At 43.3% G+C, this 26054-nt stretch overlaps 1 protein-coding gene across 2 annotated transcripts in view; it reads left to right on the top strand.

Moving 5' to 3' along the window:
- DDHD1 (DDHD domain containing 1) overlaps window positions 1-26054 on the top strand; it is a 69170-nt gene that overhangs the window by 23017 nt on the left and 20099 nt on the right. The window contains exons 3-7 of one of the 2 annotated variants that reach the window (XM_063333877.1): window positions 187-288; window positions 6838-6966; window positions 8710-8857; window positions 18955-19061; window positions 19216-19322. In XM_063333877.1, coding sequence (XP_063189947.1) covers window positions 187-288; window positions 6838-6966; window positions 8710-8857; window positions 18955-19061; window positions 19216-19322 — 593 coding nt within the window. The remainder of the gene's footprint in view (window positions 1-186; window positions 289-6837; window positions 6967-8709; window positions 8858-18954; window positions 19062-19215; window positions 19323-26054) is intronic. The other variant, XM_063333876.1, reaches the window with a different exon arrangement.

Genomic DNA, 26054 nt, shown 5'->3' with positions numbered 1-26054 from the left:
AGTGAAGAAATTGAATTTGGCTTATGTGACCTGACACTTTTGCTACAAAAACCCGTTTTTAATGTGTATAAACTTTTTCGGAAAATGTGCCAACTTTTCTTTTCTTTCTAAAAGTGGTAATACTAATGAAAAAAATGACACCCCTTTTAAAAATTTTACTTTGAAGCTCAGTGTTTTTACTTTTAGTTCTCTACTACCTCCCTCCCTTCTCCCTCCCTTCTTTGTTCAAATGGAGAGGATATAAGGAGAATTCAGATGCTGCATGTCTTAAACGCAAGCGTTCCCAAGGTACAGTAATTGTAGATTTTTTTTTGTACTACTCCTGGCTTAGGAGGCTTTAAATTCTAGTTTGCTTATATCAGTTAAATGTGTTAGATTTACATGCTTCAATTTCTTGAGCTGTATTCATGCCGTTTCCTTCAAAAGGGAAGGAAAAAGCGTCATAAATCCTAGAAGAAAAGTAGAAGCGTTGTGAATCTTAGAGAAAAGTAGATGCTAGCAGTATCACGCAGTAATCCTTCTTATAATTGTTTGTGACTGAAAACTGTAAAAGTTTATTTCTTACACTCTTTATATGTGCTTTGGCTTTTTCAGTAAACTAAAAGCAACTTTTTTAGAATCACAGCAGGCCTGGTACAAGATAAATTATGTCCGAGAAGGAATGGAGGGTTTATGCTAGACAGTGTTTTGTTTGCCACTTTTTTTTTTTTTTTGGATAATGCATGAATCTTTTATGTTGTAAATTATTTTTACTGCAACTTTTGTATGAGTACTGGAACAAAACGAGACTTTGGAGGTACGGTATAAACAGGGGAAGCTGTATAGAATACATGATAAAGGCTGCTGTGTTGCAGAAAACTTTGAACTTTGCAGCGGCTGATGTGCAAATTTGCTTCAGAAAGTGGGAGTAGATCTTACAGGAGCCATTAATGATTGCAGAAGGCTCAAAAGTGCTTTCTCTGCCAACCGTTAAAGCCAGCAGTGATTAAACTTTTACTGACTTCTGTGACTGTGGAAGTAGACTCCTGAAAACTGCACCCTCCCGCGATTTAAAATGTAAATACACGTGGTAGGTTTAGAGTTGTTCTTGTCATACCGTGTATTCTTTTAGCTCCTGAGGATATTGTAAGGTATGAGGATTTATTTTGGCATGCATAAATGTCTGCCTCTTTGACTTCCTTTAACTAGATTTTTCAATAATTGGGCCCAAATGAAAATGCCTGAAAGCAAAATGTTTAATAGTAAACTTTTTCCTGCCTCTTCTCACACATGGAACTCAAGTCTGTTAATAAAGGCGAATAAATGTAGCTACTGTCTTGAGGAGTAAGAAAGGACTTTTACCTTTTATTTTGTGATTGTAATTTTGAAATTATTTTGTATATTTTTCTCTCCATATCATGTGCAGTTGTGGTAACGAGTGTGCTTGAATTAAAAAATTAAAAGTAGATGTTTATATAACAAACAGTGATACTGGTGAATCGAGAGGTGGTGAAATGCAATATAAAAATGGCAGCAATGTACGACAGCCCTTTTTAATCAAGAGCGATAGCCATTTGAATGGCATTGCATTTGTTTTTGAAATAAATAAGAAAAGGTTTTAAATTCTACAGCTGTACCTCAGGTTTACGTAGCACGACTTCAGAGTTGTTTAAGAACGAACAATAGTGGCCAAATTATGTTCTCAGCTACCTGTATGATGTGGCAGGATTTGTGCAGAAACTGCTGCTTATCGATTGCAAGACAGATTAATTCAAAAATCCCTGGGGAAAAAAAAAAAAGCCAGCAGAAAAGGTTTTCAGGCAGTACTTATCCCTTCTCTGGCCTTTAGCCCTGACTGGAATGACGGTACCTTTGTGGAAGAGATGGAGATAATACCAGCTCTTAGCACTTCAAAGATGCTTTCTTCTAGACTGATTTTGACTTGAGCATAGTCAAGCTCTGGGAGAAGAGAATCACCCCATGCTTTGGTCTTGGCAGCTGGATGAAAGTCTCAAGTAAAAAACCAGTTGCTTTACCTTAAAAGGTATTTAATTTTAAACTGTTGGCCCTGTGAAATGCCAAGTTCAAGTGCCTGTCTGTCTGCACTTGGCGCTGGAGATGTTCAGCTCCTCAAGCGCTTGAGCTGGGAGGATGCAGTGTGCATATCCCCAGCTTCTCCACAGGTTTTAAGCATAAAAAACACTGCAGGCTTTCTGCTCCTCGGTTATTCTCCAGGTATTTTGACTCAAGATGAGTTTCTGCAGTCTAATTGGGATCAGGTTCTTCAAGGCTTTAGGAAGACGTATTCCATATCTTTTGTTTATCACTTCATTTTTCATATTCTAACTTTTTAGAGGAATTTTCCGCTTTGTGTTCATCTATCGTGGTGAAGCTGGAGGTTTGTGTGATGGTAACCATTAATTTCTTCAACTGAAAGAAGTCCTTTCTTGACCCCTCTCCCTTCCCCTGTGTTTCCTTGTTTTCGCATGGCTTGCTCACTGCTGTCTAGCGCCAGGCTGTCTTCTGTTTACGGCAGGGTTGTGCCTTCCATGTACTCATACTGTAGGTGTCTGTCATGGCTGGTATTCCTGAAAAATGCTTCATTTCTGGTTTGGCTACAAAGGACTCAAAACTTGGTCTTGTTTCTGTGGGCTCGGCCGTCAATCCCAAACTAGAAAACTAGGCAGTGAGCAGAATCCCTGGAGTTTTCAGCAACTGGGGAAGATGCGCCTATGGAGACGCCTACTAAGAAAGCTGTGCATGTTGGCAGTGTCAAGAGAAGTGGTTCATGTGAAACAAAAGCTGCAAGAAGTCTGGTCCAGAGGGAGATTCCTGACCCATGGGTTTATGGGAGACCCTTCATCTTCTGCGCCTGACGTTCAGAGATGCCGTAGCCTCAGTCAAATCTCAATGAGGCTGAGCAACATCCTGGCCAGGTGCACTGGAGAGAATCCACAAACATAGAAGTCGTGCTCCTGAAGGACCCAGAAGGCAGAGGCATGAACACGAAGAGCATTCCCCTGTGCCATACCCACTGCCTAATCTGAATTCTGCAGCTTGGCTTCCTCGGCCATGCTATGACATGCCTTAGTGACTTCCTGACACTCTGACATCTCTTGGTGTGAAAAGCTCCTGAGTTGTCATTTTGACCACCTCTGCAGCGTGACAGAGGTTTATAGGACAGTCACCATTTGTTCTGAAAAGAGAATGTAAATCGTATTGTCTCGTCATCTTCAGGAAAACATAACTTTCTCTTCCTCGTGTTCAGTTTCAAAACAGCGATGGCACCCGTTGTTATGCCATACCCGGAAAGCATGGTTTACATATTTTGAATTTTTTTTTTACTTTTTTTTTTAGGATGCTTATTTTCAGGCTTCTATCAAATCCTTTCCAAAGACACTTTTTTTGTTCCCTGCCTCACTATTAACACACTGTCAGCGGCAGAAGCCCCTTTTGGTTGGGCTCTTGAAAATCTTGATAATCTCTTCCCAGCGCTTGGTGCAGTATTGGCCCTCATGAAGAGGTACCTTATTGCAGGTGTGGGGTTTTTTTTACCTGAATAATATTTCCTGTGCATAAGGACAGAGAACCTCTGTCTCTGCCTAGATGTGGATGCACATGTGGCTTGTGGATCATTTATCCCTGCGACTGATCTCCGCTAGGCAGGTCTTCTCTCAGTTGAGTTTCTGCCATGCAAACCTGCAAGGGCGTACCATTTTTCTCTCCGCAGACATTGTCATCGCTGTGACAAATTCTTATGTAGGGATAGAGAAAGCACAACAACAGTCATCAAGTGGGGCGTCACTCCCGTTTTGAAGGGATATTCTTGCAGAGCAAGAGGGCCTGGAGCTCAGGGTGACAGATTTTCCCGTATTAGGGGATTTCTGTTCCGCTGGTGGACATCGCATCCAGGGTCTGAGGATGAACAGGCATCCCGATATTTATATAAATTAAAAAAGGGAAGACAACATCTCATCCTGCCACAGTAAAGAGGGTCTGTGGAACGGGTGCATCGATCCTCAGGAAGACTTTTTGAACAGTCCATGGGATTTCAAAACAGGGTGCCAAGGTGGAGCACTCGGTTTAGTTTGTTTTGACCCAAGTGACTCTTGTTAACTTCTAAAGGAATGTGTCTGCTCCTGGTTGGTAAGATAAACACTCTGGAAGTGTATCCAGACTTCTGCAAAATACTGCACAGGAGTGCACGGTGCTTTTGAAATGTCCTGCAGCCACTATTTTTCAGTGATTTCAGTCCAAACTGCTGGTTTGGACCTTGCTCTGGAGTGTGCACGTGGACAGGCACTCAAAAGCAAAGCAGTGAATGTGTTGATAAACCAAAATTACTGAGAGATGCAAAATAAAATGCAAATATATCAATAAAATGGCAAAATTTATCATCTTACTGGCAAATTGGAAGATTCTCTGAAAAGCATTGTCCATATACATGTTCTGGATCCTGCCACTTCCCTAAAAAACTCCTGATATTTTGCAGTTGAAGGAAAACTGAGAAGCAAGAACAAACACATGGTTTTGGGGTGGCTTTAATTTTTTTTTATTCTGAGTGCTGGGTAGAAAGGAAGAGCATATAGTCCAAGTGCTGTAAAAAATATATATCTGAGCTTGAATGCAATGTGGATGTTAACGCCACATCTCAGAGAGGTAAGTTACTCTGTTGTCGAGAGACGAGTATCGTCCTACTGAAGGTTACTGGTAGTTTTACGTGGTGCCTGTGTTAACAGTAGACCAAATTTTTCAGGTTCCCTTTTGAAAGCCTTACTAAACATACAGAGAAATAGTGTTGGGTATTTCCTTTGCAGTTCCTCAGTGCTTGCATGTTCTTATAGTTGATTTTGATGTGTCCTTCAACACAGGTGTTTTTGAAGAAGACCAGAAGAGTACAAGTTAGGAATTTGTTCTTCCCCAGTGAGAATAATTCATGCAGGGTAGGGAAAACCAACTTCTTTCTGTATATTCTTTCCAGTAGAGAGGCTGGAAATGATTCCAGAAAGAGTTTGAGGATCACTCCTCCCCAAACTGCTTTTCTTCTTCGGTGGTAATAAGCAACTCAGCCGTGGGCATCTCCATCTCTTCCTCTGCATGCTTTGGATGTTGAGCACAACGCTCTCCAAAGGCATCAAGGTTCCAGCCCTCCTCTGTCAGCTTCCCCAGGAACATCCTCTGAGAGGGATTTTACAGAATGCGGGTGGAACAGCTCTTAAAGACCTGCTTGCCTCTGCCCCTGGACTGCGTGTCTGTCTCAGGATGTCACAGTCTGTGCTGCATTGCCTCCAAGTCTGAAAGAGGGAAGTTTTGCTGGGAATCTCCATTCCTTCTCCAGTTCTAAATTGCGATTTCTGGACATGGATTGATCTCTGCGCCCGCAGGGATGTTTATGGAGAATCAGTTTGCATGTTCGTTGAGTTCTCACTAGGTTGCTTCTTGCTCTGGCCGGTGTTACCTTCAAAGTCAGGCTTACTTCCTTTCCTGTTCTTGCTCTGTCACTGTAAAACAGCAATAGAGTTGTAGTTATTTTTTGTGAATCAGATGCTTACTATAAGAGAAGGGGTAATCCTTTTCTAATCCCCTTGTTTCTTACAAACTTCACTTAGTTTTTCACCTGACTATGTCAGGCCTATCTGCCTTGGCAAAGAAACAAAAAATACTACAGGAGAAAGGTGACAACGTCTAGCTTAACACGGCTAGTTTGTGCTGTAGCAGAGTTAAAATGTGAAATCGTGATGGCACAGGCTTTCTCAGAACGTTTTTAGAAGAGTTTTAAAAATTCATTTGACTGTCTTCAGGTAGGGGACAGGTTAGAGCTCTGCTTGTTACGGGGAAAAAAAACCAAACCAAACCCAAAACAACCCCTCTGGGTGTTTTCCATGACTTTGGCCTTTTTAGCAAGACCAATGACAGTTAAATAACACTACTTTTGGTTTTTTGTCATATGGCTATTGCCGTTGTCAGCTCTCCTAATGTTCTGTATCCCAGTTAGGTGAGACCTAAGCAGCAGATTTCCAAACTCAGGTGAAATCCGAATTGCCAGCAGCACAGCTGCGGTACTGCTTGGCTCGAGCAAGCTCTAAGCCTGAGCTGAGAAATTCTGACTTGCATGATAACATGCCTGCTGTGCTTAATCCTGACAATTGGGCAGTGTGTCATGGGGGTCAGTCCCAGAGCTCAATCGGTTCCAAATCTGGAAAACACAGTAATTGCCCAAAAAACACTAGAGCTCTTAGTGGCTTTTGAAAGGGCTAGATTCTGTTCTGTGCCAGAAATTACTCATTCAGAGGCTTTCTCATTGAACTGTGTTTCCAGCTCCAAGATATTTCTGAAAGGAAAGAAATGCAGTGGAGCTTTCTAGTAATGGAGCCTTGAAAGCCTCTGTCTTAATGCAGTATACAGTCAAACCCAGGGATCTCGCGGTATGGACAAGGAGAGAGAAAATAGGAGTGAAATTGCCCTTTTTCTAGTGGTAAGAGTTCATATGGCAACCACCTCGTCATCCCGCCAACCTGCAATCTTTCAGGATGCATTGCCCTCCTTCTTCTCCCCCGGCTTTTGTTTTCAGCTAAAGGGAATATTTTGGAAACCAACCATCCCAAAATGAGGGTGGGAGGAGAATGATGTGAGATGTCCTCAGGGGTGGTCTGCAAACTGCTGCTTGTCCTGCTGAGATTAATCCTAAACATAAAAAAAACTTTTCAAGGTAAGAAGTTATACAGATTTAGATATAATGGAGCTCTAGATTTTAACCCATGTGTAAATTACTTTTCTCTCTCTCTGTGTTTGAAGAGGCTTTTTTTTTTTCCCCCCCTCTCACCCATCTAAATTATATGTTGTTCCTTTTTGCTGCAGCTATTCATAGTCTAAAGTTGAGTCGCAACCATGTGGACTGGCACAGTGTGGATGAAGTGTATCTTTACAGTGATGCAACAACATCTAAAATTGCAAGAACTGTTACACAAAAGTTGGGGTTTTCCAAAGGTAATATTTCTCCCGGGTTTGTAAAGAATATCATCAATACCGGTATTTTAAGTTTTTGTTACTTTAACTCTAGAAGGAGATGTTAAATTTGAAGTTTTAATCTGTGACTAGCCCCCTTTGGCCATTGCAGTTTCTATGGAAGAGTATACTAGGTGCCTTAGGTTGTTGTACATAATTGTAACTAGATATGGATAGGCTACAATTTATTTTGTATTACGTATTTTTTTTATTATTTTGGATGCAGCAGTTGACATTATATAGTAAGTATATAAAAAATATTATAGTGGCAGAGTCTAGCAGCTACAATGTAAGAATTACAGTTGCCTTTGCAACCTGAATTTTACCGCTGTCTACTTGCAAGCTGCGATGCATTCCTTAAATACACCATCATACCTTCCCCTCTCACCCCCTCTCGCTTTTTTTTCCTGTTGATTAAATAGACGTATGAACCGAGAGGAAGGGTGAAGAATTTCTTTTAGGCAGAAATTGTTTCCAGTAGGAACCAGGGCTCATTTAAGCTCAAAACTACCAGTTTAAAGCCAGGAAGGCTGGGATGGTTGGAAGGGAGGATGGCCTCTCTCAAGGAAAAAGCAGATTATTGCCAACCTAGAAAATTGGAACTTGGCCTGTTGTGGCGCTTCTGTGCGCTGCTGGACAAGAGCAAAACCAAGAACATACACAGCTGCTTTGTTCCTTGGCCACCAAAGGGACAAGATTGGGTAATAGGTTTGACTTCAATCTCCATGCCTCCATTCCGTAATTAATGCCCTCTTACCCCACAGGGCCCTTGGGTGGATGCTTAATTAATGTTTGCCCAGAATGAATATAATTCAGCGCTTCAGTTGCAGAAGAAACGAAGTGTTCTGTATCCAGAACATAATTTGGGCGGTGTGTAATAAATAAGTAAGATCGTCCTAAACGGTTTGGGGGAGAGAAATACCACGTAGAAGCCCACTTGATAATGCCGCCTTCCTCTCTATGGCCATCTGAAGGTCTTGGTGGCCGCCTGGCCAGCCAGCTCTCCTGCAGGGCTGTGGTCCTCTCCGTGGGTCTGTCACTAGAGGGGGATGGAGACACACTGTGCCAGTGGGTTTCTCAAGCCATCAAGCACTGAGAAAACACCCACATTTGCCCCAAGAAATTGATTGGGTTTTTTGTTTTGGTTTGTTTTTTGTTTTTTGGTTTTTTTTGTTTGGCCACTGAACTGGGGAACGTGTGGGAAAATTTGAGATTGGATTGGTTTGAAATAAAGCGTAGGTTTTTCCCTGTCAAAATGGAAAGATTGTAAAGCTTTTCAACTGGGTCAGAGAAGGAATGACAACGCTTACCAGTTTTTGTGGCCAGATCATTTCCATGATCCTCCCATGCTGTGGAAGTAAGGTGGGGATGTAAGGGAGTTTAATGATGGAGACACACAGAAGGAGGGTATTGTGTTGTAGAAGTTGATGGACAATCATACACTGTTGTCTAAAAAGTTGTTTTTCAAAACATCTCTGAAATTAATTATCTTTACAGTAGAAATGGCCTGTTAATACGTTAACTGTCATAATATCACCTAGCTGCTCAAATATCTGAGAAGTTTAAAATTGCAGGTACTTGAAAATGCATGCTCTTCCTTTATGTATTATCTTATTTTCAGATTACTTTAATGTATTGGTCTGAGACTAGTCAAGCTTCTGTCAACATATGAGACCGTTGCGCGTGGTCGAATGTAACTGATGTAGGATAATGTTTTTTCTACAGCTTCAAGTAGTGGGACAAGGCTACATAGAGGCTATGTAGAAGAAGCTACGTTAGAAGACAAGCCACCACAAACTAGTCACATTGTGTTTGTTGTGCATGGTATTGGGCAGAAAATGGACCAAGGAAGGATCATCAAAAATACAGCTATGTGAGTGCTTCGTAATATTTGCAGTACCAACTCTAGCCTGAATATAAGGCTGTTGTTATAAATAACAGCAGAACCTTTGGTTTATGCTCTGTCTTTTTTTGTTTCTTTCTCCTCCTCTTCCCCTGATTCATTAGTATTTATATTGCGGGTATGCTACTTTCTATGTTAATTTGGATGTATGGACTTGGTGAGAGCAGCTGCAAGAGCGAGAAGAGCAAAGATATATTCCGTTTTCATGGCCAACACTTGTGACTTTTAAGGCCCTGGCCCATGAATTTGTAGCAGCCCTGGTTAAAAGCTTACCAGGTCTTTTCATTGAATGTCTTTTGTCAAGACAAATGGGTTCTGATTTGAAATCTGAGCTAATTCAGAAGGCCACTTAGGGTACTGGTGAATGGGAAGAGAAACTCCGGAGCTACTGAAAATTCTGTACCTGAAAAGACTTTTGAATATCAGAAGAAATTGTAAAGTGGTGATGACAGCACTGTGAGGGATGAGGTGGTGTTGAGGACCGCTTCATTAGCAGAAAGAAGAGGATAAAAAAGTGTTAACTGCAGATCAGTCTTGCGCAGATGGTTTAATACGTGTGTCACAAATAGTTCCACGTTCCATCAGAGTTGACAGAAATAGCGACGTACTCAGTGACTCTTGTGACAGTGTGTGTAGAGCTGAGATTGCTGATCTTGTGGTAGGAGCTTTGTGAACCTCTTTAATTGCAGAATGTCAGTGCTTATCTGCCGTCGCCGTGGTGTGTACCATCGTGTCAGCAGGCTCTTCGTGTTCATTCAGCTCATTGTCCCACTCCAGTGTCCTCTGGTGCAGTAGAGTAGACCTGTTGATGTCACTGCAGTGTCATTTGTCATCTCAAAACAACCAGCCTGCTCCTCCCTCCTCCCCTTGTGCTGCCGCTTCGCTGCTCTTTTATTCCTGTTGTTTGAGAGCAAGCAATCAAAACCAAAGAGAAATGGATCCATAGCCCTTGATAAAAAGCTGAAGCAGGTCACCAAAATAAATGTAAAAACTTAAATTTTTGTAGGATGCAATTCTACTGGAAATGCCAATACCCTAAATACAAGTTGCTGCTTTAACAGCGGCAAGAAATAAAACTTCCACCTTGGAATTATCAGGGTTTTCTGCTTTTTCTTTCTCCCTGCCCTGCCTTCCATCGAACGTACACAGAGGGCTTGTATGGGTGGGTTAACTTCAGCTCAGGACACACTGCACAGGTATTCATTCCATAAGAAGTCCTGCTTTGATCGACAGCCAATTACATGAAATCTTTTACCTAAAAAGGAAACAAGACTTTTTGTCCTTCAGTAAATCTCGGTCATATCCTCAAGAAACAACAGACAGTATTGCATGGCCTTTTAAAGTGCTAATTATTGGCATAAATTGTGGATTCTGTACAAAATCTGCAAATGAAAGTATCATTTTAAATTGAAATCCTTTTTTTTTTCCTCTTTTTTTTTTTTGGTAGCTTAGTACTTATCAGTGGGGAGCATCCCATATGTTCTAGGAAGATATTTTAGAAGAAATCTCTGCCAGGCCAGCACAGTGGCAGCTCTCACAAGCCATACTAGCACTTTCTGTTAGCACCTTCATCCATGATATATGTGTGTATTTTTTAATATATATTTTTTTTACATTCTTTTGCATTAGCGACACAGGGAGTCCAATGTTGCCTTTTGAAAAATGATAAGATGGAGAAGGAGAAATATTTTTTTGACTGTTCGCACTTTAAAGTAGAAGCTAAGGAGAAAAGGCTTAGTGTGTTTTTTTCCTATTAAATGCCCATTCTTTAGTAGGAAACCTGTAGTTGCAGCCGTACTAAATCTGTACCTTAAGCTATAGGTCTGCCTGTCACTGTCACCGCTCCTTTCTTCCCTCATCAATACCTGGGTGCTGCCAGCAGATATAGAAGGCACTACCAGCCCTCATAACTCATCGTTGTGCAGCTTTGAAGGACCTGGATGTCCCTTGTGATACACGCGTGTGGGGTGGGAACCCCCGGGTAGGCAGCGTGTGTTTCCTTTAGAAATAGAAAGGTGCTTTTTGGTTTAGTCCCCAGGACATCTGGCAGGCCAAGTTCCTCCACAGAGTGCCACCACCAGTCCTCTCTGTGGGCTTTGGGCCACAGATGGGGAGAGAACAGCAATGAGGCAGGTTGAACGAGGCAAACTCCATGAAACCTTGCGGTTTTTTGGCATGGTGCTTGGAGGGACTCTGGGATCTGCAGAAGGGAATACTTTCTCAGGTTCTTTCCCTTTCTACCATCCACAAAAAAACTGTCTGAAGCATTTTGTCTTTGCCACGTTGTCCTGGTTCGAGTTGGTCCTCAAACCAGGACGCATGTATGTTTATTGTTGCTTCTTGGGGGTGTTCAGTCTACCCTGGGATAAAACTTTTGTATTTATTTCAGCCTGTGTGAGAGCAACACTTTGGTTCATAGCACAAAACCATAGCCTCCCTTGAACGAGTAGTCTTAAAAGAAAGAAAAGTGCAAAAATACAGTTTATAACTCAGACATGGAATGCTTTGTCTGTAAACCAGGCTGGTGAGAGACCCTACCAGAGCTCATTTGATGTGTTCTGTCCTCAGGGTACCGCCTCGAGAAGAAATCGGTGCAGCTCACACGATGCATCTGCATCATTAAGCAGATCCTGTTGGTTACAGAGGTGAAAACAGAACTCTGCTTCCAGGGTAACTTAAAATTATGTGCACCGATTTCATTAAGGAATGGAGTTGAATCTAGTCATTAACGTGGTTACAGGGTGCCCTGTAAGTAGGTAAATGCAAAAGGTGCCTTTTATTGATGCTTGAATGAGCAGGTCTTTGGTAGATGTGGCATCGTTTTGTTTCTTCACAGTGTAGTTAAACACATTTATTATCTAAATGTAGCGCAGCAGCTGGTACAACAAGCTGCTCCTGTCAGCGCTGGTATTAAGTGCAGAACTCGTCTGGGAAGAGACAGTACCTCCTCCAGGCTGGAGCAGTGATTCACCTCACCTAACGTGAGCAGAATAATGTGCTGTTGGCCGCTTCGGCGACATAGGGATGACTATTTAAGGAAGAAGATAGAATATTCTGTATTTCTGTGTAATACAAACTAAGATATTGTGGCATAATGTACTTAATTGGAAGGTTTTTTTATTTGCTGTCAGATACAGTATTCCGGCATTGCTAGGTTTCTGATAAGGTACAGTGTTAACTTTAAAAAAATATATCATTTTGGGATATCCTTTCATTTTGCTCTACACACTTTCATTATTTGGAATATTTTTTCACTGAAGCCTAATCTCTGATTTTCTTGAGTTTGTGCTTCTAGATTATGGCAGGGGGTGGCACGGCATTCTTATGTTAGATAGAATTTAGGAATGTTACTGCCCATGTTTCCAATACCCTTTAAAAATACCCTGTTGTTTTGCCTGACTTAGGTAAAAGTCAGACCTTTAGGCTGGCCCCTTAGATTTCATCGTCTCCTGTGCTTGAAAATTGAGTGGAGTAACTGTTGTGCCTGTTCCCATAATGGCTGTAATGTTGTGGGGCTTCTTGGCTGCTCTTTCCCTAGAGCTGGTGTCTGTCTGCCTCTGCTTGAATCTCCTGTTTTCATTCCAAAATGGTATTTGCCTGGGCTGCTGCTCGGAGCCCAAAAATTGCTGTCTGCACAAGTGACGTCATCTTGGCGTTCCCTAATCACCAATTTACATTTTTATTGCAAGTCCCATTAGAAAGCATTTTAATTGTGGATTATCATTATAATTACTTCAGAATAGCTATTTTGGTAAATTTCCAGTGGTGTGCCAGCCCTTACAGAGTGCAGGGCCTCTCGGAGGCCTTTCAGTGCATTAAATATATGCTGCTAGAATCTTAAATCAAGATTTCCTGTAAAATTTTTCCTATAATTTTTACCTTTTCAGGTATCTGGTAGTTTTGCTCGTTTTCCATTTAAACGTTTACATTGCATTCAATACGTATTATGTGCTTGTTTTCAATTCTTTGGTGCTGGTAATAATTGCATGTTTTTCTGAAATTACGTATCCAAATGGTAAAAATTGCCTTACAGGTTTCAACTTGAGCTTGTCTTGCAAGCTAAATGAGAAGTTCAACCCAAGAGGTAAAAGGTGATAGTTAGGGCATTAAGTACTTTCATAAGAGCTTGTTTTGCGTAAATTTTTTAATTAGCTAACACGACTGCATAGCGGGTGGAAGCTGTAATAGCCTGTCCAGGGCTTAGATGTATCTCTAGATCCATTCTGGTTCCTGTCCCCACCCCCACAGCCCTCATTTCTGCCCGGTGCTGCCCTTTCCCTGCCCACACCAGCACCAATTTCGGTATGATCCCTTTGTAAACTGGATCCCTGCAGTTGGTCAGAACAACTGGAACCCTCTCTGGAAGATGGGAGCGAGAGGCGAGGAGGCAGGGGATGATAACAGGGACGAGGAATGCCAAATCAGCTCTATACCAAAGCGAACATCTCGTTTGGCAAATGGTGCACTTGGAGCACTTGGATCTCCACAGGCTTGTCTCGGGAATCCCATAATCAACCAACTGAGCAGCTCGAGTTCCTTTGATCATGCTGAGTCCCGTTATTCTCGAAAAGGACAAAGTGTGAATCACGATCGTGCTCACTTTGTCTGCATGCTACAATTTCTGTCTGTCTTCCAAAGTAAAATGAGTCTGCATGTGACTCACCTATCATCCTATAACTCTGTCAATGTCTATCCAAGCCCGGGGCACATCCATTTGCTACACCTTTTACAAGTACTAAAGCTCATCTGTAGGAAGCCACGCGCAGGATTATTTCTGTCCTCTTCTTATTACAGACTCATTTGAAAAAAGATATTTCACCAACCTGTTGCCTCCCAGGCTGAGAGCATGCATGCAAGTGGATGGTAGTCCAAAAGTGAACAGGCTGCCCAGGGAAGGGGTTGAGTCCCCATCCCTGGAGGTATTTAAAAGACATGTAGACGTGGCACTTCAGGACATGGTTTAGTGGTGGACTTGGCGGTGTTAGGTTTATGGTTGGACTGGATGATCTTAAGGGTCCTTTCCAAGCTAAATGATTCTGCGTCCTGAGCAGCGGTCTTACTGCGTCTGGTCTGAGAGCAGATGAATCCCTGAAGAACAGTGGCAGAATCACGGAGTGGTTTGGGTTGGAAGGGACCTTAAAGATCATCTCATTCCAACCCCCTGCCGTGGGCAGGGACACCTTCCAGAAGACGACTTGTGTCTTGCTGTTGTTCTTTGAAACCCGCCTAGAGTAAGACTTGAGTTTGCATTTCTGTGGCGCGGGTAGGCGTTTAGGAAAATGAAACCTCCCTTTCGTTTCCTCTGCCTTGAGCAGATCGCAATTTTTATTACTCATGCCCGCTACTCTCACTTCGATTTATACCAAATTTAGTTCAAGCCAGCCCTGAGTTTCCTCAAGAACGCGTGGTATTATTTCCTGAAAGAGGCAGTGAGTGCTGCCCTCCGTTTAGGGAGCTCCAGCGTGGTGGAAGCGGGTGGGGAATGCTTTGGGGCATAATTTACCAGTTGTGTGACCGAAATCCAGGGATGGATCCACATGTTTTGCAGGCAGTAGAGACTTTACAGGGTTTTTTTTTTGTAGGGACATCCCATTGCCCTATCTCTGAAATCAAGAGTTCAGTGTAAGAAGTTTGCGTTGTAATGTTTTTTAAATTAAAAACCATTCCCTTTTTTCTTGGCTATGGATCATCTGATGGAAGCGAATCTGCAAAGATGACTTGGGAATAAAACGAGTAACATCTTCAAGCCTTCAGGCATTTTGCTCTGTTACCAGCTCTCAAGGTCGTTTTATAAAATTTGTGAACTAGCTGAAGCCAAGTTGTTTGCAGCTCTCCAGTTTTTAATGTAGTATTTGTGATTTGCTCCACAAGAGTAAAATTAGTAGCATAAGATTTAAAAAAAAAAAAAACAAACAAACCCCACAGCAATAATCGTAAATATGTTACCATATCTCTGCAATATACTTGCTTAAGCAAGGATGTATACCTGTGAAAATATGGGTTTATTATTTATTATTTTAATCAGAGAAAGGCAGCCAAGCACATTTTATTTATGGTGAGTCTCAAAGTATCTATTTTCAGGCCATTGCTTCTTGCATGGAAAACAGCAATATGTCAAAATGTTTTCTAAGGTATGCGTTGCATCTGCACCTGAGTGATTTTTTTTTTTATTTTTTTTCTTGGAGAAATAATAAGTTTTAGTTGTTACCATGTGTTTTGGTGTATAGATTTAAGTAATTGTTGCTCTGGGGTCAATATTTCAACATCCGTTTGCATTGGAAAGGAGAAGAATTCTTTGCCTGTTTAAATGAGGATTTATGACTTCGGTTGGTGTTAATTTAGCAAGTGAGCAGAGGGACTAATAAAATAGCTCAAAATATTTATGTTTAAAAAGCCAGAAGAAGCGGGGGGGGGGGGGGGGAAGCCTTTCGAGCAGAGAAGGTAAGCGTGTGTATAGCAGGTCTGGGGGGTTGCGTGTGAGCGTAGCCACCTTGCTTGGCAATTACACCACAATTTTTATTAGAATTTATAATATAAAATTGTTGATCGAAATCAGTGGGAGATGTTGAACAGTGCCATTCGCTGTTAATGAGATGGGTTGCCTCGGGAATCGTTGTGCTGGTGTGTTTTAATGCCTCCGTGATCCTTGCGATCAGGAGATGGGGGTGACATTCCTGCTGTGAAATAATGAGAGAGAGAATAATTGCCCCTCTGATGGTATTTGGCTAGTAGCACAAAACTGGCTTGCCTCAGAAAGTTTAGCGAAAGGCAAAAAATGAAATATTTTTGTAACTACATAGTTTGTAACCTGTGAAACTCCAGCCAGTAGTTGGTAGTATGAACCAGCTTCATAAAGTTAGCGTGAAATGCAGCGTATCGGAGCGGGGAGCACGCTTGCAACGCTGAGGAACACAATCACTGCACATGTGATTTGACACTGGTGAAGTGGCAGGTAACAAAAATTTGTTGAAACAGACCTTTTGTGAACTTCCACCTGAATATATTTTGCCAGGCACAAGGACGACACGCACAGAGTTGGATTTTGGTTTTGTGTTGTACCCAAGAGCTTTTGAATGTTTGTCCATAATCCGTTCTAGCAGAAATTGGGACTATTGTGCCGGAGGCTGCACCATGCACAACCTCAGATGATGTAGGGAAGGAATCTTCCAGATCCGAGTAAAATTAGGGTTTGCCTTCCGCAAAATTTTGGGTAAGAACGCAAAGCTGGCACAGTTTTCAGGAGGCTTTTCCCAAAGCTCTGGGGAAAATGTGTCTTCTCCCATGTGAAGCTTTTCCCAAAAGCTCTGGCAGAATTGCTGGGCTGCACTGATTTTTTCCAAAATCATATAACTAGCTTTAGAAAGGAGATTTTTAGTTAAAGAAATCCTCTGTGTCAGTTTGGCTGTGAATAGCTTTAGCAAGACCTGGATCCTTTGGAACAGGAAGAAGCCCTGTAGCTGTTGTATCGGAAGATGGAGATGTCAGTAGCTCTAATAGCTATTTCTTCATAAAATTTACAGCTGCTACTGATGTGTAAATAATTTGGATGTTTTTTCCTACACTATTAGGACCAGGTTACTTACCGATTCCTTCATTTAAAGTGATTGTTGCTGTGTAGAATTCTTTGCTTTATTCATACAACGTTTCTGTGCTTTTACAGCTTTAGATTGCTGCTTGGCGGGTTTTCTGCTAAACCTACTGTTTCTGAGTTCGTCATAGCTGGCCACCATCCTCCTTCACCCAGAGAAATTTAAGCTGCCTTGGCAAGACCAAAGAATTGTTAGCATTTCCAAAGAATATTCATTTAGATTTTAGGTCCCTACGTTTCCTTGTGCTAGTAATCATCTGATGTTGTTCAGACAGATGTGTTTCTCTTTTGTTTTGGTTACTCAGGGACTCCAGGAATATTCTTGTATTTACTGAGTTTTTTATCTTCTTGATAATCTAGAAAAATCTGCTCGGCTGAAGTTGGGCTGAAGTAGAGGTGTGTTGTGTGGGATGCTGGTGGGGAGGGTTGTTCCGTGCCTTGCAAGGCTGTGTCAGTTCGAGCCTTAAATTAACCCCAGTTTAAGGAGATCCTCTTGCTGAATTGTGGGGTTTTCTTCCTCATCATGGGAAGGACATTGTGCTTTACTTAAACCTTTGCCATCTCATTGGACTAGAGACTGGGAGATTAGGAGTGCAACCAAACCAGGCTTTAAAAATAGAGGTGCTGATTAGTTTTGTTTCTTGGCTGTTTGGTCAGGCCATTGGTAACTGCTTTCGAAGACAGCATGTAAAGGATGCTCCCTTCCCTTTCCCCTTCCCTTCCCACCCCTCTCCTTTGCTCTGGTGAGACCCCCCCTGCAGTGCTGTGTCCAGCTTTGGAGTCCTCAGTGCAGGAAGGACACGGAGCTGTTGGAGCGGGGCCAGAGGAGGCCCCAGAGATGCTGGGAGGGCTGGAGCCCCTCTGCTGTGAGGACAGGCTGAGAGAGCTGGGGGGGTTCAGCCTGGAGAAGAGAAGGCTCCGCGGAGACCTTCCAGCCCCTTCCAGTCCCTAAAGGGGCTCCAGGAAAGCTGGGGAGGGACTCTGGATCAGGGAGGGGAGCCATGGGACGAGGGGGAATGGTTTTAAACTGAGAGAGGGGAGATTTAGGTGAGATCTAAGGAAGAAATTCTTGGCTGTGAGGGTGGTGAGCCCCTGGCCCAGGTTGCCCAGAGAAGCTGTGGCTGCCCCAGCCCTGGAGGTGTTCAAGGCCAGGTTGGATGGGGCTTGGAGCAACCTGGGCTGGTGGGAGGTGTCCCTGCCCAGGGCAGGGGGTGGCACTGGGTGATCTTTAAGGTCCCTTCCAACCCAAACCATTCCATGATTTCTATTGAAGGCGAACAGAGGAGCATTAATATATTCATAGAAAGTGTCTCAGCTAAGGGGTTAAACTTACTAAACTGCATTCGGATGGGTAGAAGTACAGACGGGAGATTAGTGTCATCATGCCTTTGGTTGTAGCAATCATTAAAAGGGTTTTCTTTGAAAATAGGAGAAAATAAAACCCGTGTTGAAACTTTGGGCTTTGTCTCGGAAAGGAAAACCCCTCTGATGCTTGGAACTGGGAACCAGCTGCTGGAAAGCCAGCACTGCTGCCGCTCAGTCAGGTTTAGTTTGTCGCGCTCATCTTCAAAAATGCTAATACCCCTGGGAGCTGAGATTCATGTAAAGAAAAGAAAGGAAAATATAAAGCTTTCTCAGTTTGGCTGCTGAATGTGTTTGGTGGAACGCTTGGATATTTTACTGTCTTGTATAATTTGATGCTGGCTTTCTTTTTTTTTCTGAGCAGTCTTTCACACAACACTAATAAAGTGGTATTTTTAAAAGAATATAACACACCATTATTCCCCTTCTCCCCCAAATAACAGAGAGGGTCCAGATATACTTTGGTTTTTAGATACTTTAAGTTTCTTGCATCCCTTGATAGAGGTGCCTCCGTGTTCGTGTTCAGATATGCTTAAAAAATGAAAAGTCTTTTAACAGGACATTTAGCCTGTCCGTTCACCGCTGCACACTGAAACGCTAATAAATGGTCCTGTTTCTCACTCTGAGAACTCTCAAGCCTGCCAATTTGATACGTGAAATTAAAAGTAAATTCTGACTTCTCAAGCAATATTCTTAATAGTTTTCTTTGTGTTTAAAAGCACTGAACTATCTTCCTTACATACTGGTCTAAACTGGTGATCTAAAGGGATTCAAGATTTCGAGGCACTGATAAAATTCTGAATTTTTGGTTGCATTCTACCCCAAACCCACTGAAGTTAACAGATGTCTTTCAGCTGAACTTAAGTGATTGATGTTAAGCCTGTAGTGTAATATATTTAAAGTTTTTGAAACCCTTTCGAGCGTGTAATGTAGAGAATTTTTCATTGAATAAGAATTGAAGCACTTTATAACAAAAGCATGAGATTGAGGTAATTATCCATGTTAATAAGCACGCATTGCATACTTGAAAAGTAGTAATGTGAGAAATGCGTTATTCCTGGATGCACTGCACCAACAGCAGTCTTTACGGGAACATGTTCTCTTTTCTCTTTTACAGGATGCGAGATACTGCAAGAAAAATAGAAGAAAAGTATTTTTCCAATCTTGCAACGCACGTTGAATTTCTCCCGGTTGAATGGAGATCAAAACTTACCCTCGATGGAGGTACGTTGCTTGCTTACTGGTTCTTGTGCCGTTCCAGTAGCTGCAGCCTGCACAATTGTCCCCAGAAGTTCCATCCCGTGTTCTCTGCACGTGCCTTGTTTGGATTTTATCATTCTCCCGCATGTGACTCGAGTCTTTTTTTTTTATTTTCCAGACACTGTGGACTCCATTACTCCGGATAAAGTACGAGGTTTAAGGGACATGCTGAACAGCAGCGCGATGGATATCATGTATTATACGAGTCCTCTATATAGAGATGAAGTAAGTGTGGTTTTTATCTAAGTTTTACTAGAGCAGGCATTAGAGCATGAAACAAGCTGGGCTTAGGGATGTAAGCCAGTTTTCCTTCTGAGAGACTCCGCATAAAGATTACTAACTCTTTGCAAGTGTGTAATGGTCATCACAGTAATCAAAATACAGAGTTTTAAGAGTGAGAGGGGTAGAGAAACAGCAAAAAGTACCATCAGTGTAATTTTTTAGAGCAGAAATGGCTCTCTAAAATGGGTCTGTATCAGCAGCTTAGAAACGGGAAGGTTTTTTATGGCGTTTCCATATAATTGCACATTCAGAGCAATGGGAGTCCATAGAGCCGAGATTCTTCATACCTCTTGCAAAATCCGTGAATATTTGTCACTTCGTTTGTGTCAGATGGGACGGCAGCATGTGTCACCATGCCCAAGCCAGTTTTAATGCATTTAGGTGCACTTACCTTGCAGGAAAAGCAAGTTGGCTCTCGGTTATTTGTTTGTGAGAGGACTGTTCATGTAGTGGAGGCTCCCATCTTACCTCAGCCATCTGTGCTGTAAGGGGACCCCATTAATCAGAGGAGAAAAGCCTTCAATAAGTAATACAGTAGCCTCTGAGGCATGTACAGTGCATCACCCCAATAGCATCCTTTCTGTGGCACGCTTACTGGTAAACCCCTTGGGGGGATGTTTTAGTGTTCTATAGGAATTGTAGGTTTTTTTCCTATATTGACTACATTATGTATGGATATATATAATAGGGTAATCTTTTTGCAGCCTTGGTGCTCTGTGCGTGGTTAGACTGGGGCAGGGAGGAGAGGAGAGGCTTTCAAAATTTAGGTGGGGATTTGATGCTACCTTTCCTTAAAATGAAATAGATATCCAAGTCCTTAGACTGGCGATATAATTTTAAACCCTAAACTGCCTAATAATACTTCCTTTCCCGATAGCAGCAACGGGGGTGAGATTGCTGGGAGCTTTTTAAGCTTCCAGTGCTAGGGATAGGTGTACGGAAAGCTGTACCCCTCTTGTTGCTGAAGGATGCAAAGTTCAGGGCTCCTGGGTTCTCCGCTGTGTATCGTGTTTCTCTGTTATGGAATTGAGGCCAGCGTGAACTTTCATGGCAAGCAATGAAAACTTCTCTGGCAGCTCTAAAATAGGGTGGTTTTAAACTGCATTAGAGGCTTGGCATGTCTGTGGGCATCTTCTGGGAAACGGACTAGGGAGGAAGGTTCAGGTATGCTGGCAACAATGCATGAAAAATGTAATGCATTGCTCGATAGAACTGTGGTTTTGCGGGTTTATCACCATGCCTCAAGTGCAAGAATTGACAAATAAAATGGTTGTGCTGTGGCTGTGCTTAGATCTGATTACAAAAGACGCAGTTGTTTTTGTCACAGAATCAGGTGAATTTTCTTGAAATGTTTGCAACAAGTTGATTGTTCCCTTACCGTGTTCAGACTGCATCAATAACTCTTATAATTTCCTCGAAGCCAAGTTGTGCAATTTGGATGGCAAGTGTTTGTCCAAAAAAGAAAATGCTATTACAAATGAAACGTTAAAGCCTTGAAGAACGGGTTTCTGAAAGGCATCTTTGGCGTGGCAGCCAAAATGTTTGGGGTGCGGGTTTCCTTGTTCACCTTCTGCCGGTGAGTTGTCAGGGATGGGCCTTCTCGTTTGATTCTGCTCGTTTGGTTAAGGGTTGGGTAAAGCTCACAGTCATTAAATAGTTTTTCCATATTTTTTTCACCTTTTATTTTGCCTACAGAAAGGAGACTTGTTTTGGTTTGGGCTCAGGTTGGTTTTTTTTGCTCACTCTTCCTTATCTCATTTTATTTTCTACGACCTAACTTTGCAGAGTTTAAACACAATAGTATCAAGTTAAGCATTCTTCTGGAAAAACAGTTGATTTGCCCCCCCCCCCCCCCCCCCCGTGTTCAGCGTGGAGCTGTTTTGTGGCACTTTGCTGTTAAGTGGTCCTTCCAGCTCAGAAATGAGCCTTGTCTTCAAGTATTCACATGGTCAGATGTCGCTCAGGATTTCGTATTCCTGCTCACCACTTCGTAAAGCTGACCTGCTTCTTTCTATACTGTGGGCACTCCTCGTGCTTTCCACCCAAAAATCCTAAAAGTATCTCAAAAGGAGCCAATTAAACCTTGCTGTGCCCCTGTGAAATAAATTAAGCGATGCAGTGAGTTCAGCCCAGAGAAGCGTAAAGCTTCAGATTCACCTGACTGCGCTCAACAAGACTTTGATGTGAATTTTCTTTCTACTTCCAAGGATTTTCCCCAAATCTAGAAGCAACGTAACTGCTTCTTCAAAGCTTTTGACCGCTCTTTTAAACAACTCGGTAAGGGATTTGCAAGCGGGTAGCCACTACCTTCTTTCAGGGGCAGAAGCCTTTTCATATCAGGTTTCCCAGGAGATCGCAGAGAGCTGTTTGGGGTGCAGCGGGATCGCACTGCTCAGTGTTACGGGAGCGTGGTGGATCACCCCCTCTCTGATTTCAAGTATTGTTTCTTCGGCAGCAGGGTGGGAGAATATCCAAAAGGTGCCTCTGACTTCTGACATGGGATGTGATACCAGACGGGTATTAATAATTCAGTACAGAACATCGCAGACAGTCGGGTCTCGCGGTTCAGTCTGGAGGATGGCGGGCAGCCAATGGATTCAGCTGTGGCCGCAAGCAAATTGTGCCATGCAGGTCCTCATCTATACGATGAGTACAACAGAATCCCTCTTTCAACATTACAGGTAGTACGGAGAAGCAATAAATTGATATTTTGATGCACATGTGCCTATTTCTACATGAGCAATCATTTAATTCTGACCTCGCTAGTGCCACCTGTGGTAAGATAACCGTGTGGTTTAGTGTCTTCGGTGGGTGACTTGGTTTCACATCTGTGTCTTTGTAGCTTCATATTTCTTTAATAATAAATGGCTGTAACGGAGATTAAAAAGACTAATTGATGCATAGTAGATCTAGTGTTGTCACCTTCATTACATTGTTAAGTGCTTATTTTACTGAACTTCACTGTACTTACTTGCTGGCTAATTGTAATTCTGTAAATTATTGATATATATCTTGGCAGAAAATGCCTTTAGTACATGATAAAGATTATTTACATCCGTCATCCTGAGATCCCTAAAGATTTAGTGCAAATATTGCAGTACCCTCAGAAGATTAGTAGGAGATATTTATGGATTACTTCCGCCACAGCTGAAGTGCAGGGAAATGTGGTGGGTAGTGAACATTTCTGACGAGCTGAGGAGAGGAAACAAAGAAGCCGGGGTCTGGGACGTGGTGGCTGTGGGCTTGGTGTTGGAGGTACATTATGGGCTTTAGGAGGCCAGGAGGAATGCAGTGTAATGCAGCCAACCTAGCATTTCTCCCTTGGGCAGACCTCACTGCCCACCTTCAAACAGCTTGATGGTTTGCTATTATGTAGGTATTAATAAGGAGTAATTCATGACTATAGTCTTGAAATTCAGGATGAGTGTTAACTTTTACTAGAGCTTTCATCCCTCTTTAATATGAGGTTTTGCAATCCTAGAATCACAGAATGGTTTGGGTTGGAAGGGACCTTAAAGGTCATCCCGTTCCACCCCCTGCCCTGGGCAGGGACACCTCCCACCAGCCCAAGTTGCTCCAAGCCCCGTCCAGCCTGGCCTTGAACCCCTCCAGGGATGGGGCAGCCACAGCTTCTCTGGGCAACCTGGGCCAGGGGCTCACCACCCTCATCATAAAGAATTTCTTCCTCGGATCTCATCTAAATCTCCCCTCTTCCAGATTAAAACCATTCCCCCTCGTCCCATGGCTCCCCTCCCTGATCCAGAGTCCCTCCCCAGCTTTCCTGGAGCCCCTTTAGGGACTGGTAGGGGCTGGAAGGTCTCCCCGGAGCCTTCTCTTCTCCAGGCTGAACCCCCCCAGCTCCCTCAGCCTGTCCTCACAGCAGAGGGGCTCCGACCCTCCCAGCATCTCTGGGGCCTCCTCTGGCCCCGCTCCAACAGCTCCGTGTCCTTCTGCTGTTGGTGGCCCCAGAGCTGGACACAGTACTCCAGATAGGGTCTCACGAGAGCAGAGTAAATGGAAATGTCCTTCTCTTAGGCACTTCTTTCAGCAATAAAAGGCACTTGTTTTATGTGTGTTTGAAAACGACAGGGATGTGAAGCAGGAGATTTTTAACTGAGACTGTTTCAGCACTGGTTTTGCTTATTCTGTTGAACCTAATAGCCAAGGAGCTGCTTGGCAGCACTTTCATGGTTCACTTAATTCATTTGATTGTCCTTGAATGTAATTGCAGCGTTATAAAGTGATAGGTTACTGGATCTGCCTGAACCTAAACTTAGTCTTGAACACACAGACTCAGCCTTTCAACAGCAAGAGGGGTGGCGAGAGAGACGCTGGGCTGGGCAGATCCACAGATCCTTTCTCTGTAACGTCACCAAGGCACGCAGCCGTTCCAGTCTGTTCACGCAGCTGAAGTCTCTTTCTGGCCTCTCATCTGTTGTTGTGACACTCTTCTGGCATCCATCAGTGATGCCGTCAGGGAGCGTGACAGCCGTTGTATGCTGGAGGGTCAGCAGTCTCACCATCCCTGCGTTGTGTGCTGGCACGTTCTTCTAGTTCACATGAAGCAAACACGCCTTGTCTTTGCTTTCATGGTCCTTTACAATCCATCCTTGAGCTGCAGATCTTTCGTTGGCTTTTAAGGACCTTCTCCTACCTCCAGTTGGCTCGCACACCTTCTTACTGCCTGGTTGCTGAATTTCAAACAAGTTTGTGCTTTCTCCTGAAGTTCTCTTGACATTTGGAGGGAGCTGCTTGCAAAACTCACTGTTCCTCAGATCTCCTTAAAATTCCTTTCCCACGAAGCCTATGAAAACAGTCCTGCTATTCAAGCTGGAGGGGGTGCAGAGGTCAGGTTTCCTGCGCTCCCTTTTCATGTGTAGATCTCTGTTTTGGGTTTTGTTTTGGTTTTTTTTTTTTTTTTTTTCTCTTCGGCTTCAAGCTGTTCATGTGAGAAGATTGTCCAGTGGGTGAGGGTCCTGTGGAGACGGCAGGGAGAAAGAGTTACAGCAAGGGGGTGGTCAGAGCTGAGAGCAGTCTCAGAAGAGGACAATCCCCAGAGCCCAAGAGGAGAGCAAGTGGTTTTGTTGGCTTTGACAGATCAAAGGGCTCGGGACTGGAGTGCTCTATCCAAGTTTTGGCAGCAAGTGGGTCATTGAGGATTTGAGCAAGAGGAGCGCAAGCTCTGCATTACTTCTGTGCTCAGGGTGCCAGCAGGGGGGTTGTACTGATTGTTTTCTTGGGAAAAAAAAAAAAAACCAACCTCATTTTGTGGGTATTGAGGGGAAAATGTCATTTTCTACCCTGATACTTTCAGCGTGCACTGAAAAGCCCCTTCGACCCCGGGGATCTGCCTGCTAGAATGGGCCGTGGGGGATGTTCCTCCTCCGGCCTGGATCTCCTTGATGTAGGTCCAGGAGGTGTTTGTCCACCACGCACGCAGCCGACCTCCTCCTGCTTTGCAAGAAACAGGCTTGTTTGTTTACACTGGTGTCTCACAGGCTTCTTCTGCATCAGAACAGCTGGTTTGGATGCTGGTGCCGGGGATTTAGCTGGGTTTTTTCCAGCTCAGCACAGGATGCTGTTAATGTTCTGTGCAGAAGGGCTTCAGTGGAGACAGACGGCAGCTCTGGATGTTTGGCTGCTTTCACGGTTATTTGCTGCCCATCATGACCCAGCAGTTCGGGCTTACCCAGTACCCACAAGGTGATTAGAGACATGATCCTTCTGCCCTTATTATCAGCCTTGCCGCAGCTCCTTCTTCTGCCCAAGATGACAGTGGTGTCTCTCATCTGACTCAGCCTCCGTCTTGTCTTTGTAAAACACATGCCCTTGCTGCCAGGATGGGTGGAATGAGCTGTTGTGGTTTTGCCTACTTGGACATGATATGCCAAGCAGGTGCGTAACTGGAAAGCAGAGGGGATTTTTGGCCCCATCAGGTCTGACACCCCATTCCTTGGTCAACAGTCTGGTTTTTTGGCTTCCCCTCGAATTGCATGGCTGTCACGCTGGCTCTCCGTGCAGAAAGACCTTTCCTTTACTCTGCCTTTCATTTGGTTTGTGAAGGGCCTAGAGCATTTAACCTCAGTTCGTCAGAATATGAGCTGATGACTTCTGAGCAACTTGATCCTGCGGGCTTGGGTTTCCTGCATGGAAGATTTATTGGCAAAACTTCAGCTGATAGAGGGAGCTTCAGGCAAGTAGTCATCCGTTTCCTTTTCGTGAAACAAAACTGAAACACATTCCCAGAAGAGCTTCACAGGGGAACAGCACCCTGCTGCATCTGCGGACTTGGCTGGTGGCATTTTTTCTCCATTTCCCCCTGGTTTTGCTGAGATCTTTGACTGCTGGAAATCCAGCCTCTCCCTTGCCCTTTGGGACCAGACTGGAGCGTGTAAGAAATGCGTACATTTCTTGGATGCTGCTCCCAAACTGTATCTCAAATGTTTGTGCTGTATTGAGCAGGTCTGAAAATTCAGTAGTACATAAGGGCTCTCTCCCCAGCCCGAGAATTGTGGGGTGCTTCATGTGCTTGATTATGACTTGTCGTAAAATCAGTCTTGGAGATTTCATTGCACTAAAGGCTTCAGGCATTGCGAAGTCCTGCTTTATTTGTATTTCATTTTCTCTAGGTAGCCATGAGTATTCACGGTGGCTTCAACAAGGCTTGTAGTGTTT

This window comes from Chroicocephalus ridibundus, chromosome 4, assembly GCF_963924245.1.
Source record: "Chroicocephalus ridibundus chromosome 4, bChrRid1.1, whole genome shotgun sequence".
Lineage (NCBI taxonomy): Eukaryota > Metazoa > Chordata > Aves > Charadriiformes > Laridae > Chroicocephalus > Chroicocephalus ridibundus.
Note: the sequence above shows the minus strand (reverse complement) of the source record. Positions and strands in the feature narration are given on the sequence as shown.